This window comes from Delphinus delphis, chromosome 14 (assembly GCF_949987515.2).
Source record: "Delphinus delphis chromosome 14, mDelDel1.2, whole genome shotgun sequence".
Lineage (NCBI taxonomy): Eukaryota > Metazoa > Chordata > Mammalia > Artiodactyla > Delphinidae > Delphinus > Delphinus delphis.
In genome coordinates, this window is record NC_082696.1 from 51,147,811 (window position 1) to 51,163,388 (window position 15,578).

The 15,578-nt window shown below is 45.4% G+C and overlaps 1 protein-coding gene and 1 long non-coding RNA gene across 3 annotated transcripts in view; one reads left to right on the top strand and one right to left on the bottom strand.

Annotated features, from left to right (window-relative positions):
• Positions 1-3,442, bottom strand: part of SOBP (sine oculis binding protein homolog) — a 158,178-nt gene extending 154,736 nt beyond the window's left edge. For both annotated transcript variants that reach the window (XM_060030145.1, XM_060030144.1), the window contains exon 1: positions 3,316-3,442. In XM_060030145.1, the coding sequence (XP_059886128.1) occupies positions 3,316-3,411 (96 nt within the window). In that variant the 5' untranslated portion in view covers positions 3,412-3,442. The remainder of the gene's footprint in view (positions 1-3,315) is intronic.
• On the top strand, positions 3,240-14,707 carry LOC138414259 (uncharacterized). The gene is made up of 4 exons (XR_011246712.1): positions 3,240-3,348; positions 7,226-7,384; positions 14,091-14,171; positions 14,474-14,707. It is a non-coding gene; the product is annotated as an uncharacterized lncRNA (long non-coding RNA).
• The last annotated feature ends 871 nt before the right edge of the window (positions 14,708-15,578 follow it).

The following is a 15,578-nucleotide window of genomic DNA, read 5'->3' on the forward strand; positions in this document are numbered from 1 at the left end:
CTTTTCACACACAAAACTATATTGTATCAAATTTAAATTTGTTACAACTGCTTTGTACATTAAACCAGTGATAACGAAAATGTAACTCAATATCTGATCTAGTGAAACAGCAACCAACATTAGCTCCTAGCCACATGAAGACAATCTCCAATGCCATTACTGGTGTCAGCTAAACCTCTGCCAGTGTGTCTTCTCTGTCCATTTTTAAATAAATTTGTGACTATCTCAATTAGGAAATCTTGAAGGAAGTCTCTATGATGAGGCAATTTTGTTGCTCATTCTCAGCTCCCTGCATTTGCTGTACTTAAAATAGATGCTTATACCAATGTCCTTTCTATTACCCGAAGGGGAAAAAAAATCACAAACACACCAGTCCTTTTTCTTTCAGCTCGCAGAGAAGCAACTTGATCCAACCAGTGTTGAAACCTGAGTAGGTCACTGTACACCACGATAAAATTCCCTAATCCCTGAGCCAACTCTCCCTAAGGGGGGGCCTCCTCCGGATCCTCCACTTCCCAGGCTGACTTTTACATTCGCTCTCTCCTCTTTCCCCCTTTCATTTCCCCTACCTTCAAGCCTTGATATGTGATCCACGGTGGGGCTCAGGTTTCCGTTTTTACAGCTTAGGCCGTGCTAGCTGTATACATTCCTTTCTTTCTGCCGGGCTGTGATTACTTACCAGGGCTTAGTTTACACTGGTCCAGATGAAAGCCGTTCAGATGAAGGCAAACACAGCCAGGCAGCTCCAACGGCACCGATATGAAGCTGCACAAGGCCACATTGTGTTCTCGGTGACATTTTGTTGCACATATTTTTATGCAGGGCAACCAACTTGTTAGGTTACTCTACACTTTAGGTTTGGGGAGATGGAGGGGTAATAATACCATGAGGTTCAGGGAGGGGTTTTATTGATGTGGTTATTAACATTAAAAGCAGAAAAATCTTGATGAGTTCAAAATAACCCTTCCAGCTTTTGACTTTGAGAAATCACTTTTAAAATGAGGACTTTTGGTTCTATTATATTAGAAGAATGCATACCGAACAATTCCACTAGAAATGGGATTTCATGACTCACTGGCATGATGTGCATTGACACGACTGAAGATTCTGACCCAGTGTCTCTTACACATTGTTCCAAACTAGGGAGAAAATACTGATCCTTCAGCCAATTGAATTATTTGCTGTGTAAAACTTCTTATTTAATGCTACTCTGTACTGAAATGATAAGGATTAAAACTTCAAATAGTAGGTGGTGACTTGGAAGAAAAATAACATTTTAAAAAGAGGAAATTCTGTGCACGAACGTTAATTCCATACTTAGTCCTGCAGCATTGGCTAAAAATTGTGTAATTTTTCCCCTTCACACAATGTTGTTTTTGTTTCTTCCTCACCAGTTCAGACAAACATCTGTTATACTGTAGAAGGACAACTATCTCCCAAACCACGGAGTGCTCCCACAGCCAAAGTCAACAACGTGAGACCCAAGCATCGAGCACAGTCAGCCTTTATATCCAGCCGGGATAACATTTCACATGTTTTGATTAAAATTAGCTAATTTGTAATTCTAGAACCTATGAAACTTAAAAGCTGCCATCCATATAGATCGCATTAGACAGTGTTTTAAAGGGCCAGTGCACACTGTGACTTCTTAGTGGCTTTACCTCTCTCCTCTTCCTCCACTCCCAATTTAAAATGAAATGGAAATGCAGGACAGGAGGGAAAGGCGAGTGAGGAAGGATGGTTAGTGTAAACTGTTTGAATTCCATCCCCATGGGAAGACAACTCCTGCTGGTCTCTTTTTTAAAAAACTGTCTATCAATGGAATCAATGGAGGTTTCCATCACAAGGAATGGCACTGATTTCCAAGGCAAATCTTCCTTAACTCTCCTTGGACTGATGCTGCACCTCATGCTTCCAGGCACTAAATTCGTCACCCAGAAATAAAAACCCTTATTCCAAAATGCAGATTGCTACAGACATTTTCTGGAAGAAAGGAACGCTAAGCATAGGCACCTAGGTACAGATATAGGATGTATTATCCGTGTGCCCCTTTCTAAACATGGGCTTCATTCAAGGCACTCTCTAGAATATGCTTGTTCTAATCAAGACAACGTCAAACCGCAATAAATTTTACGTAGTTGCTTGCCATCTTCATCGTTTGTCTTTTAAATAGCACCTTAACCAACCTGACCAAGTCAGTGGGCAGTGTTAAGGATTCTATGCAGAAGATGGGGAACACCAAGACGGCTGCAGAATGAAAACTAAAGTCCTCCCTGAAATCTGCTACTTGTTTGTAACTCACAGAAAGACAAAAAATACAAATAAAACAATTTTTTAAAAAAATCAAGAGAGACTCGTGAAATCAACACAAAACAAAATCCTCACCGGGCAAAAGCTGCAACTTCATGGAAAATAAGTGGGGGGTGGGGGAACGAGGGGGGTCCGGAGCCGAGCGGTGCTCTTGTGCAATCACTCCAACGCGAACAGCTGGAGCGCCAGGCTGCTGCGCTCGCCACCTCTGGAGCACCGCTGGCCTGGCGGGGAGCCCGGCCTCGCCGACAGGACTCCGGGCTGGCCTTTCCGAACAATGGGCAGGCGCTCTGCGAAGGCCGCCCCTCAGACAGCTATCTTGCACCGGGGTTTGCCCGGGTCTGCTTAACTGGGAAGTGGAGCATGCAAAGACGAGCGGGAGGCGGAGGCAGACGAGTGAGAGGAGCGAGCAGCTGCGTGCGAAGCGAGCCGGCCGTCAAAAAGCGGTACCCAGACCCGCGCCGCTCGGGCCACAACTCGCCCCGGCACTGACAGCCCCTTTTACACCGTCGCCGCTGGCTTCTAGTCGGGAAGCGGGATCGAGGAATGGGGAGATGAACTGGGGAGAGGGGTGGAATCCAGCGCTCCCCGGCTGCTCCGGCCCGACGGCTCTTAACTTTGGAGGGATCCCGGGGATGGCTCCCGAGGAAGAGGAAAAAACTACCCCACCGACTAGGAAAGCCTCTTCACCATACCCACCCGCCACTTGGGCTCCCGGTCCCCTCCCTCTGAAACGCGCCTGTTACCAACCTGGGGTTTATAAGGTTAAATAGTATGTGGTTTCCCGGCCGCCCCTCCACCCCCATCAAATCTGAGGAAGGCAAATCTCGGGGATGCAGCCCGAGAGTTGGCCTCGGTTTGCACCTGGAGGAGGAGCTGAGGCGTTCTGGGCATCCTACAGAAACTGACAAGCGCTCCCCTGTACCCTCCGAATCTATACAACGGCCCAAAGGGAGCAGGCGGAAGAAAGAGCTCAGGCTCTCTGGCCCCGAAGTCCAAAAATACCTTCATTTCCTCATTGATCTCCCTTTTCACTGGGTGAGCCGGTTTCCTGCTTCTTTTATTTTCCGGAGGTCTCCCTTCTTTCTCCATTTCTGCCATGTTTTTGTGTCTGGTTTCTGTGGAGATGAAATGGCTGCTGCCGCCGCCGGCGGTGGTGGCGGCGGCGGCGGCGGTGGTGGAGGTGGTGCTGATGGTGGCAAGGCTGGCGGAGGTAGCGGTGCTGGCGGGGCTGGGGCTGGGGCTAGGCGCGGGGGAGGGAAGGCGGGCACCGGAGAAGCGGGGTCTCTTCTAGCGGCGGAGAACGTCAGTGGCTGTCAGAGGGAAAGGTAGCTCGAGGAGTCTCGGGGATGCCGCCGCCGCCGCCGCTCCTGCTCCCGCTGCCGCCGCCGCCGCCGCCGCCAACGCCGCCAACGCCGCCGCTGCCCCTGCCGCCGCCGCTGCTTCTGCCGCTCCCGCCGCCGCCGCCGCCGCCGCCAGGCTGCATCCTCGGTGCCCCGTGGAGTCGTCAGCCATCTTCCGTCGCTCTGTCCGTCTGCATGGGCGAGGGGAACGTGGGCCGGGCGAGGAGAGAGCGGCTCTGGGCGTGCGTGCGTGGATGTGTGTGTGTGTGTGTTTGTGTGTGTGTGTGTGTGTGTGTGCGCCCAGGAGAGCGCGCCAGCCCAGGCGCCCAGCGCCTCCCGCTAGCCGAGCCGGGGGCGGGCCGGGGGCCGGCGCCGGGAGGAGGGGGCGGGCGGGGGAAGGGTGGGGGGGCTAGGACAGCCCCCAGCTCCCGAGCGGGCGTGGCTTCCACCGTCACTGTAGACGCCGATGCTGCGCGGCTCCGGGGGCTGCTCGCGGCCGCTGGCTCATCCGCGGCGGGCACCCGCTGGACGCGGAGCCCCTCACGGCCGCTACCTCGGTACGACGCCTCCCCGGGCCCTCTCCGACTCCGGCCGTCCCCCTTAGCTCCGTGATGAAGGCCCGGGTGGGCTAGGAGTTGGGTTTTGAGCCCGAACTAGAAGCTGCTGAGGAAAAATGAATGTGGTTGAGGGGAGGAGGTTGGGCGGTGGGAGGGCGCGGGGATCCGAGGTCGCGTTGCTAGAGGTCCGCTTTCCTCCCCCCTGAAGAAGGCAGACTGAGCTCGCCCCCTCCGGATGGCAGCGCCGGGGTCTCGGAAGAAGGAAACCACAGTCCCGACCTCCCCACAGCTGCCAGGACAGTGTCCCCTTCTGGGGGCCACCTCCGGGCTCGTGAGGCTGGAGGCCCCTTGGAGAGCCCCCCGCGCCCTGCTCGGCTGGTCCCCAATGCGGCGCGGGCTACGTACGACTGCGCTTGCTAGAAGGCTTTTGCCTCTCAATGAACCACTTAGAAGTAGGACATCTCGGCCTTCAGCTCCCTGCTCTTTTTTCTTTCTTTTCCTTCCAGTTCTTTCTCAATCTCTCTCTTTCTCTCTCTCTCTCTCTCTCTCTCTCTCTCTCTCACACACACACACACACACACACAACGTCTCACACACACACACACACACACACACAACGTCTCACTACAAAGTAACAGCCTTACCCTGTGACCCCGCGCGCACTCTTGTCCCGGTGCCCTGAGTTTAACCCCCCAAAGATTGGGTGCTGCTGGGAGCGCAGGGTCCCGCGTGGGTTCCATTCTCCAGGGAACGGGACTCCCTAGGCACCCCGGGCGGGACCCTCCCTACCCGCTGGGTGCACTCGTTCCCCTAGACTTCCCTGCGTGCGTCTGCTCTCCCCGAGACGTGCTCGCTCCCCCTGTGCTCGCTCGCCTACTCTTTGGGCCTCTCTGTCCACGCCCGGGGCCAAGCTCGGATGGCGTTTCTCCCTCTCTGGGTTGAGGCATTGGCCTGAACGTTTTGATGAGTTTTCGGTGAGACACGCAGCCCTAAACCGCTCGTACACGCGGCGGGGGACACATTGACGTTCCGGGCTTCGCTTTCCGGCGCCGCGACACTTCGTAATTACCTGACACAATGCGATATGGGGGTGTCCATTGTTCCACTGAGTGTTATAGTGGAGTGTGCATTCTGACAGTCAATGGAATTTTAAGTCAGTGGAACTTAAAATTACACATTTTTTTTTAAGTACTAAAAGACAGAATGCATTCGGTGTGCGGATATGAGTAACCTTTCCATTAAAATCTCAGTTTGGCCTGTCAAATGAGGCTCGTCCTGGGTATTACACTGCCTAATTTGCATTTTGGCATTGTTTTGTTTCTTAAACGTCAAATTAGAGCTCTTTGGGAGCGTACTCAGGAGGGCTGAGTACCTCCATGTTGGCTATTTTGCCTTTTAGCATCATTTTGTTTCGTAAAGGTCAAATTACAGATGCTTGGGAGGGTACCCAGGAGACCTGAGCACCTCCTCTCGCCTCTTCTCTTCCCTGTCTGGAGAGGAGGCTGCACCCGGCTCCGCGTGGCTAGTGGATCCCAGGCGAGCCAAGAGGCCAGAGGGAGCGGGGCCGAAGCAGGCTCCGCAGCGCCTGCAAAGGGTCCGCGCGAAACGCCCCAAGGAAAGTTAAAAATCCTGGGGCGGTTATCCCGGACGCGAAAAAGTCAAGAGGCGAGGGTCGATGAGGTTTTAGGGAGTGCTCTGTCGTACAGGGGTCCCCTATTCGAGATATTACCGGTAGCTTCTGGGAGTGTACCCAGGTATACACAGGTTGTGAGCCCAAGTGCTCTGGCCAGGTCACGCAGCCCGCAGTAGCCCACAGCTGATCTAAGACGACCCAGGCAGCAAGGATGCGGGGAGGAGCCCAAACCTGTTTGCACTAACCGCCCCCCTCCCCCTTCCTGGAACGTTAACACATTTCCGAGTGTGTGAGAGTGGGTGTATTTCACAGTGAGGAATAAGCATCCTAATGCCGTTGCTGGAAGGGAGAGAAGAAGAGGGAATATTTTTGATTTTTCAATCTGGATTTCATCCAAAATATCTGATAAATGGTATGTGGGTTGGAGTTAGTCTTCTCTGTTTTGTCCTCTCAGTCTTTAATGAAAAATAGTGAGAAAACTTTTTTTGGACTTTCGAATATTCTAAAAGTGTGGAAACATATGTTATAAAGTGTACACAAAGAGAAGCTTTTTGTCTTCTGGAAACATATTTAAGTCCCCTCTGTTTCCTTTGGTGCCAGAACCATTACAATTGATTCACTGTGTTTCAGCTGATATCAAATACCAAGTTATATACCCCAAGTCCTAAGATACAGTTTCACAAGTTAAGAATAAACAGAAAAGGTGAACTGTAGCCCAGAGTTATATTTAAAGGCAGCTATACTTCCTTTAAAGAAAATTACTTGCTCTGCCATTGTTCAGGCATTTAATAAAAAGTCATATTAATCAGCTACCTGTTCCTTCTAAGGCATATGTCCTCCAGAAAACCGAGGTGAGAATGTTGAATTACAGCCCACAATGCACATCTTCAGTGACAGAATGAAAGCTCATAAAGTATGTGTGAGGAGACTTTTAGTCTAGAATAAACTTCAGAGCTGATGATTGTTGCACGTTGGCAATGACAAGGTGTGGGTTTCTTCAAATGTGCTACAGATGAGGACAATTATAACAAGCTGCTGCTTTATGAATACCATGAGTCCAGTAATATTCCCTGGATAACTTCATACAGCCTGTAAGAGTATAACCTTATGTGGACAGGAACAGTCAATCTCATACTTATCTCAGAAGAGCCCCTCTTTTGCTTCTTTGATTTAGCCTTATGCTCTCCAATCATCAGCTTGTTCTCTCTCTCTCCCTCACATACACACATACACAAACGCACCAAAGACAGACCCTGGACATAGAAAAAGTCTTCAATTTTCCCTTTGGTGACTAGTCCTGCCAGTCACCAAAATAAGCACGGGACTGACCTTTCATGCATTCATTTCTCAGTTATATTTTTGTGACTTCTTTTACTCTTCAGGGTTGCTCTTGATGTTTGTTCTAGCCTGATTCCTCCAGAAAATACATTGGAGAGTGGATAGGAAGACCCCAGGGTGATCTGCCTTCAGCCCTCAACCCCTAGATCTGCTTCTTTGTTATCTCCAAGAACACCTAACTGGAAGCCCAGTCTTCATGCCTGGTAAGGAATTAATAGATATTTGCTGATTGAGCAGTATGACATAATGACAAACTTACTTTTGTATATTGTTTGAAATTAATGCTCCTTTTGAACAAGCTCTGTGATCTAACCAAATGTGGTGACTAAAATATGTGGGAAAATTACTATGCTGGAGACATTATTAGAACTGTCTCATCTAACATCCACAAAACCCTATGAGGCAGCATCTACTGTGATCCCCATTTCACAGATGAAGAAACTAAGGCTTACACAGCTAAGTTATTAAGTCACAAGCTAGTAAGTGTTGGGATTTGAATCCATAACTTTCTGTTCACCTCTGGATTTCGAGTTCTTGACACTATACTAATATTCTTTGACAAATTCCTTTTAACAATCTGTATTTTATATAATCTAAGACCCACATTTTTCTAATTTTAACATCTCTGAAATTGTGATATATCTTACAAGACTTCTTTCAATTATAAGTGACAGCTTTTTTTTCCCTCCTTGGTATACGAAATAATAGCGTATTTTCCAATCAGTGGCATATTTGGTTATGGTAGTTTATGCTGCAATATCAAATCATTAGAAAATCTAAGAGACTTAAAACAAAAGAGGGGGCTTCCCTGGTGGCGCAGTGGTTGAGAGTCTGCCTGAAGATGCGGGGGACGCGGGTTCGTGCCCCAGTCCGGGAGGGTCCCTCATGCCGTGGAGCAGCTGGGCCCATGGGCCATGGCCTCTGGGCCTGTGCGTCCGGAGCCTGTGCTCCACACGGGAGAGGCCACAGCGGTGAGAGGCCCGCATACTGCAAAAAGGAAAAAAAAAAAAAAAGAGGTTTATACTCCTTGCTCACACAAAGTCTGCTGAAGATCTGTGTGACTCTCCAGAGCAACTGTCTTCCATGTGACGGCTTGGCATTGCACCTCTGTACCAGCACGTACTTCCATAGCCACTAACTAGGAGAAGATGGAGCCCTGGAGGATCTCACACAGCAATTAAATGCTCCAGCCTGGCAGTGACATAGGTCACTTCTGCCTCCAATCCATTGGGTAGAATTAGTCATATGGCTCTGCCCAACTGCTAGGGAAGCTGGGAATTGAATCCACCATGTTCCCCAAAGGACAGGAGAACTGGATATGGATGACCATTTAACATTTGTACCACAATGTTTTCTTCATTCACTGAAATATGGTCATTAGGATCAGGTAATGGAAATATCATAGATCTATTTTATTCAAATCCAGTGAGCAGCAATTGACCTGTGATTTGTTATAGTCCATCTTAAGCATACATTCAAAATTCGTGCTCATGTTTAACTTCAAAGAACAAAATTCAGAATTAATTTCAAAAAGAACATTATGAAACAGCATAACTATAATGCAGGGGCTTTAATCAGGAGCCTACAGGTGAGCTTCCAGGGCTTTGAAACCTCCTGAAATGATATACAAAATATTCAGTGCATTTTTTTCTGAGGAATGGGTACATATCTGTCATTCTCAATTGGGATTCATGATTTATTCATTCCCTTATTCAACAAATATGTATTAAGAGCCCACTATATTCCAGGAATTGTGTTCTGAGTGCTTTGGATCCAGCGCAAAGATGACAGACAAGTTCCCAAAATCTCATTAAGCTTATAGTGTACAAAAGGGACAATGAGTAAGCAAACAAATAATCAAAGAAGGGCTTCCCTGGTGGCACAGTGGTTAAGAATCCACCTGCCAATGCAGGGGACACGGGTTCGAGCCCTGGTCCAGGAAGATCCCACAGGCCACGGAGCAACTAAGCCTGTGCACCATAACTACTGAGCCCGTGTGCTACAGCTACTGAAGCCCACGCACCTAGAGCCCATGCTCCGAGAGCCTGTGCTCCGCAATAACAGAGAAGCCACTGCAGTGAGAAGCCCGCGCACCGCAATAAAGAGTAGCCCCTGCTTGCTGCAACTAGAGAAAGCCTGTGTCCAACGCAGCCAAAAATATAAATAAATAAAATTAAAAATAATAACAATAAAAGAAGGCAATTTTTGATCCAGATAGGTGACATAAAAGGACAATGTGATAGAGAGGAACTGGAGTAGGGTGGTTATAGAGGTTGGGGTCTGCTTTAGCTAAAATAGTCAAGATAGACCTTTAGGAGGAGAAATTTGACCTGAAATAGGAAATATGAGAAGGACTGCCTATGCAGAGGTCTTGTAATCCTGGAGAAAAGTGTTCTGGTCAGAATTCTATAGGAGCTGAAGAATGTACTCAGCACGTTGGAGAAATTGAAAGTATCTAGAGCGTGAAGAGTGGTAGGATAAGTAGTGAAAGAGGAATGCAGAGGCCAGATTATATGGAGCCTGCACATAAGGGATGGATAAGAGATCAGAATTTTATTTTAAGATCAAGGTAGACAAATGCACAGTGTAAAGAAACCCCCTTTGCATGGGAAGGCCTAAATTTCTTTCTGGTTCCATTATTTGTCTGTGTGGATCATCAGGCCATGATTAGCTCTGCCATTAATCAGCAGGTTAACTCAGCTGGGCACCTCCCTGAATGGGGATCCCCTTCCCTCCTTGCTGTTCCAAGAACATCCTCACCCCCTTTGCCATGGTGTCATGGTGAAGACCATGACCTTCTCAAAAAAATGGAGGCTTTCTGTCAGATATAGGGCTATAAGAAGCTCCCCAGCTGGTAGCTTCAAACAGACTCAACATTCTTTGCAGGAGAATAAGGGGCTTCATACTTTAGTGAGGCCTTGAGCAAGTCATTTTACATTAACATTCATTTCTTCATTTGTGAAGTGAGACTAGTGAGTTGTATTTTGGAGTGTTGTTATGTCCATATAATGTCCATTAAAGTGAACTAAAAATAAACCTGCACAAATTTCTGTATGCAAATGTGTATCATCTGCTCTTCTGAGGATCATTATTATTTTACAATAGCCTTAGGTTTATATGTACAGACTAATACAGATGTGTGCCAATTTAAGGAAACCTGACACATGAGGAATAATCGTCTAGATAACAAAAATGTTCTTCATTTTCAAACTAATGTACACCAGGGTCCTTTTTAATAGTAATTTGCTAAAATGTAATAATTTTAATGCATAAAAATGAGATTTTCATATACATTTTCAAGAATATTTCTACCGTATCCATTGAGGCAAGCATAGCAGTACCTCTAAATTCAAGGAAATGGTCAATTCGAGTTATAATTCTTTTTTATTTATTTATTTATTTTTTGCTGGGTTGGGTCTTCGTTGCTGCGCTCAGGCTTTCTCTAGTTGCAGAGAGTGGGGCTACTCTTCGTTGCAGTGCGCAGGCTTCTCATTGCGGTGGCTTCTCTTGTTGCGGAGCATGGGCTCTAGGCACGTGGGCTTCAGTAGTTGTGGCGCACGGACTTAGTTGCTCTGTGGCATATGGGATCATCCCAGACCAGGGCTCGAACCCGTGCCCCCTGCATTGGCAGGCGGATTCTTAACCACTGCGCCACCAGGGAAGCCCTCGAGTTATAATTCTTAATTTTATCCATTGAAGCAGAGATCAAAGCCTAGTGCTTATTTACCCCAAGCATCTCTATGCTCAAAAAAAAAAAAATGTTAAGCTCAACTACCAATGTGTATGTCTGAATATAACAGCATTATGTGTAGTAAACCTGTGGAAATAAATGAAGACCATCCAAATGAGAACAAGCAAGGTCTGTTTATTTAGAGCAAGGAAGTCAGCCACCATCACTTGCATTTGGTAGAGACTCAAAGGCAGGCATAGGAGTAGAAAAACTTTATAGGGAGGAAAAAAAAAGGCTTCAGGTGTGCTCTGATTGGAGGTTGCTGACTTGGAGACGCTGGAGAGGGCTAACTAGACGCAGGGCATCCTACTTTGGGGGAAAATCAGTTTGGGGAGCATATTGGCTTTCTCTAGTTCGTCCTGAGTTGGAAGCGGGTGGTGGTAAGGAATTGGGAAGCTGGCAGTCTTTTACCAAGTTCCAGTCATTCTGGGCTGATTGTGGAGAAATTGGTTTGGCTTCTCTGACTTGTTGCTTCGGAGATTATGGGTCAGTGTTTTTGGTGTTTTTTTTTTGGCTTTTCTTTTTTTAAATTTTTTTAAATTGAAGTTTAGTTGATTTAAAATGTTATGTTAATTTCTGCTGGACAGCAAAGTGGCTCAGTTATATATACACAAACTATTACATATAGAATGGATAAACAACAAGGTCCTTCTGTATAGCACAGGGAACTATATTCAATATCCTGGGATAAACCATAATGGAAAAGAATATAAAAAAGAATGGGTCAGAGTCCTATTGTCATACATGGTTTGGCCATTGTCCAACTGTATAGTCAATCTCTCAAGCCATTAACTAGAAAATAATATAGGCCAGGCAATGAAGAATAAACTAAATCCAGGTATAGGGCAACTTCCATTTGTGGTGAGACAATATTTTGATGTATTAAGAAGTGTTGTTTTGTTTGTACCTGTTAATTCCTTTCTACCCCATGCACTCATTCATTTAAACTAGACTTTAGCATCGATTGCTTCAGGGTAAGGCTGTTATAAAAGAAATTCACAAAACTATGAGTTGTCTGTGACTTTTGAGATTTAAAATGGGCTTGTGAAATTCACGGCAGAAAAAAAAAGTTTGAGAGGAAACTTTCTTCTTTGAATTTCAAAAGTCTAGATTTTGAGTATCAAGACCCAATGACCTGAAGGATTTAGATTATAAAATTTACACCTTGGGAGTTCCCTGGTGGTCCAGTGGTTAGGACTCTGTGCTTTCACTGCAGAAGGCGAGGGTTCCATCCCTGGTAGGGGAACTAAGATCCTGCAAGCTGTGCGGCACGGCCTAAATAAATAAATAAAGTCTATGCCTTAAAAAATAGGTTCCAAAAAAGAAATGATAAGCCAAAGGAAGATTTCCCAGTCCAGAAATGGATTACGATTCTGTGTGGTTGCGGGGAAGAGGGAGCAAAGGAGTTTATACAAGGGATGGAGGCTCACTGAAGCTTCCCACCCGGGTCCCAGTTCCCTGGGGTGTCAGAGGAGCAACTGGCACACTTGCTAGGTTTGAGGGAATCTGAAGGCAGAGGGCAGAGAGTCGAGGCGAATAGTGCCTCCTTTCTGAGATGCAGCCTGGAAGAGTGCCAGCCCAGCATGGTGCAGCCAGGCACAGTGTGGATAGGCACAGCGGTGTGCGAGGGCTTGGACAGAAGGTCCTGGGGTCGCCGTAAATACTCTCCACTCACCATAGTGTGTGTTTCATGTGTGGCTGAGAGTGGAGCAGGTGTGGCTCTAAGAGACTGCAGAATTTTTTTTAATTTATACTTAATTTTTAATTGATGTATAGTTGCTTTACAATGTTGTGCTACTTTCTAGTGTACAGCAAAGTGATAGTTATACATATATATGTATTCTTTTTCATATTCTTTTCTACTATGGTTTATTAAAGGATATTGAATATAGTTCCCTGTGCTATACAGTAGGACCCGTTGTTTATCTATTTTATATAGAGTAGCTTGTATCTGCTAATCCCAAACTCCTAATTTAGCCCTCCCCACTTTTCCCCTTTGGTAACCATAAGTTTGTTTTCTGTGTCTGTAAGTCTGTGTTTTGTAAATAAGTTCATTTGTATCATATTTTAGATTCCACGTATAAGTGATATCATATGGTATTTATCTTTCTCTTTCTGACTTACTTCACTTAGTATGATAATCTCTAGGTCCATCCATGTTGCTGCAAATGGCATTATTTCATTCTTTTTTATGGCTGAGTAATATTCCAGTGTGTGTGTGTGTGTGTGTGTGTGTGTGTGTGTGTATGTACACCACAACTTCTTTATATTGTATATTCATCTGTTGGTGGGCGTTTATGTTGCTTCCATGAGACTACAAAATTGAAGTAGGCCTGCCCCCAAAATGTTTGATCAGAGATTCCATGAGGACTTCCACATCAGAGGATGCCAGCTGGAGAGGTGACAGTGGCTGAGGAGTAAATGCCACCCACCCACCCACCTGTCATGTAGATGCCAGCCCAGTGAGAAAAGTGCAGGGGATGGACACGAGAGAAGACTAAATCAACTGAGATTATCTGAAGGTTTCATTTCTACCTTCTAGCATAGTAGTCTTGTGAAACAGAGATTGGGTTCAGTTATAACGAAAGAAAAAGTTTACATGTAGCAAATACCTAGAGTTTTTACATTGATACTTATAGCTCACACATAATATTTACCCTATAACTCAAATTTGCTTTTAAACGATTTTTTAAAATGGAGTTTTCTGGCTCCTGAAGTAAATTTTGGGCATTATCTGCCTAATTATTTACTATCTAAATAGTATCACCCAAACAAGAAGAGTTTCCTTGAGGTTATGGCCTTAATATCATAATAAGACCAATTTAAACACAGAACATTTTTAATAATTAGGCCAAATTCTAGTAAATATAAATTTCAACTTAGTATCTGAGTTATCGTGAATTGTCATTGCCTTCCTCGATGACATCCATTGATGAAATCAGAACCCTTCTCTGTATTAGATTTATATAGATACTAATGTAGACTTACAATAATATCACATTTCCTTTAGATAATCAAATGCCATTAAAACAATTAGCCCTCTGACAATCCTATGTTGGGTTATATCGTCAACTATCGTGTCTTGAATTCCTGCTACAGCCAAGTATTTTGTGCAAATTATGTCATTGATTTCTCACAACCATGCTTGAGAGTATACTTCTTCCCATTTCACACCTTAGGAGAGTGAAGCTGAGCACAGGGTCACACTAGGAAGTGGCCGATCCCTGATAAAAGTCCCCAGTCAGCCGACTCCCAGACAGGTGAGATATGCTTTGACCTACACCATGTTCTGCTCTTCTCTGCTCAGCCCTTCTATCACCTTTTTTTTTTGGAAAAGAGAGCATGCAAATACTGTAAATAATTCTAATTTCTACATGGATGTTATAGAAATTAAAACATCCGTAACAAAATACTCAACCTTTCAAAAATAACATACTACATTTTAATATTCTCAAACCAAATATGGTATTCAGTAAAATGGTTACAGAGGATTGATATCTATGTTTTGACCCACCTCCTTTGAGAAACATTACATGTTGTAAAAAACATTTTTCTTTCACAGAAAATTTGTCTCCAACGTGCTGTTCGGCCCTGAGTTGTCTCTTTATTACATCCCAGAGGGAGGACATTGAGTGGAAAAGTTTCCACAGTTTCACTATGAGAAGACATTATACATTTCAGTGGAAGAAAAAAAATGTCATCAAAAGCTAAGTAGATAAGTTAAGGATGCTATAATAAGTCTTGGGATATAGGCTGTGCATTTGTTTTGTTTTTTAATTCCATTAAAGTCAGTAAATCTGTGTACCAGATGCTGAAGTAGGACTCTTGCTTCAAGCCAGTTTTGCCCTTCCCATCTGAAGTCAGCCAGTCTTTAGTGCAGCTGATCTCCTTTTGAGTCTGGAGGTGAGGGAGAGCTGGCAGGGACAGATGGAAGAGAAGAGAGAAGATCCGGGGACAGTGACTAGAAGCTGCGCTCCTTGAGGAAGTCTCAGGATGTACAGTATGGGAAGGTGCCGAAGCCCTAAACTGGGAAACAAAACAAAACACCAGCATGGGGAAAAAAAAAAAGGAAGTTCAACATTGAACACAGAGTATGCACAGAGGCATCTTTTTATGTGGTGAGCAGTAGAGTTTTGTCACTGAACACATGGACAATTATATAGAATTTAGTAATACAAAAGCTACTATTTCTTGAATGCATTTTATGCACCAGGGACCATGCTTAATATTTTACAGAGATTATTTTATTCAATCTTCACACAGTTGACACAATTACAGATTGTGTTCCATTTTGCAGATGGGGAAATGGAGAGTTAAGACATTCAGCATTTGCCTAGTAAGTGGGCCAGCAGTCTGAGTAGAGTCTAGAATTCTCCCTGCCACCTTGTATTACCAATGGTTTTGGTGAGGAGTCTTGCTTACAAGTAACAAAACGAGCTCTAACTGTCTAAAGAAAAAAAAATGTTGGAGGAAAGGGGGTTCACAGAATCCAAGAGGCTGGGAGAACAGGCTTGGGAAACAGGCAAGAACCCAGGGCCTCAGGAGGCCAGGCCACAGGAACACCCTATCCAAGATGCCACCATCTCTGCTTCTGCTATACCACACCTTCTAGAAATGACAACTGAACATCATGCTGACCCCATGAGCTGCCCCAGATGCTTCTCCTT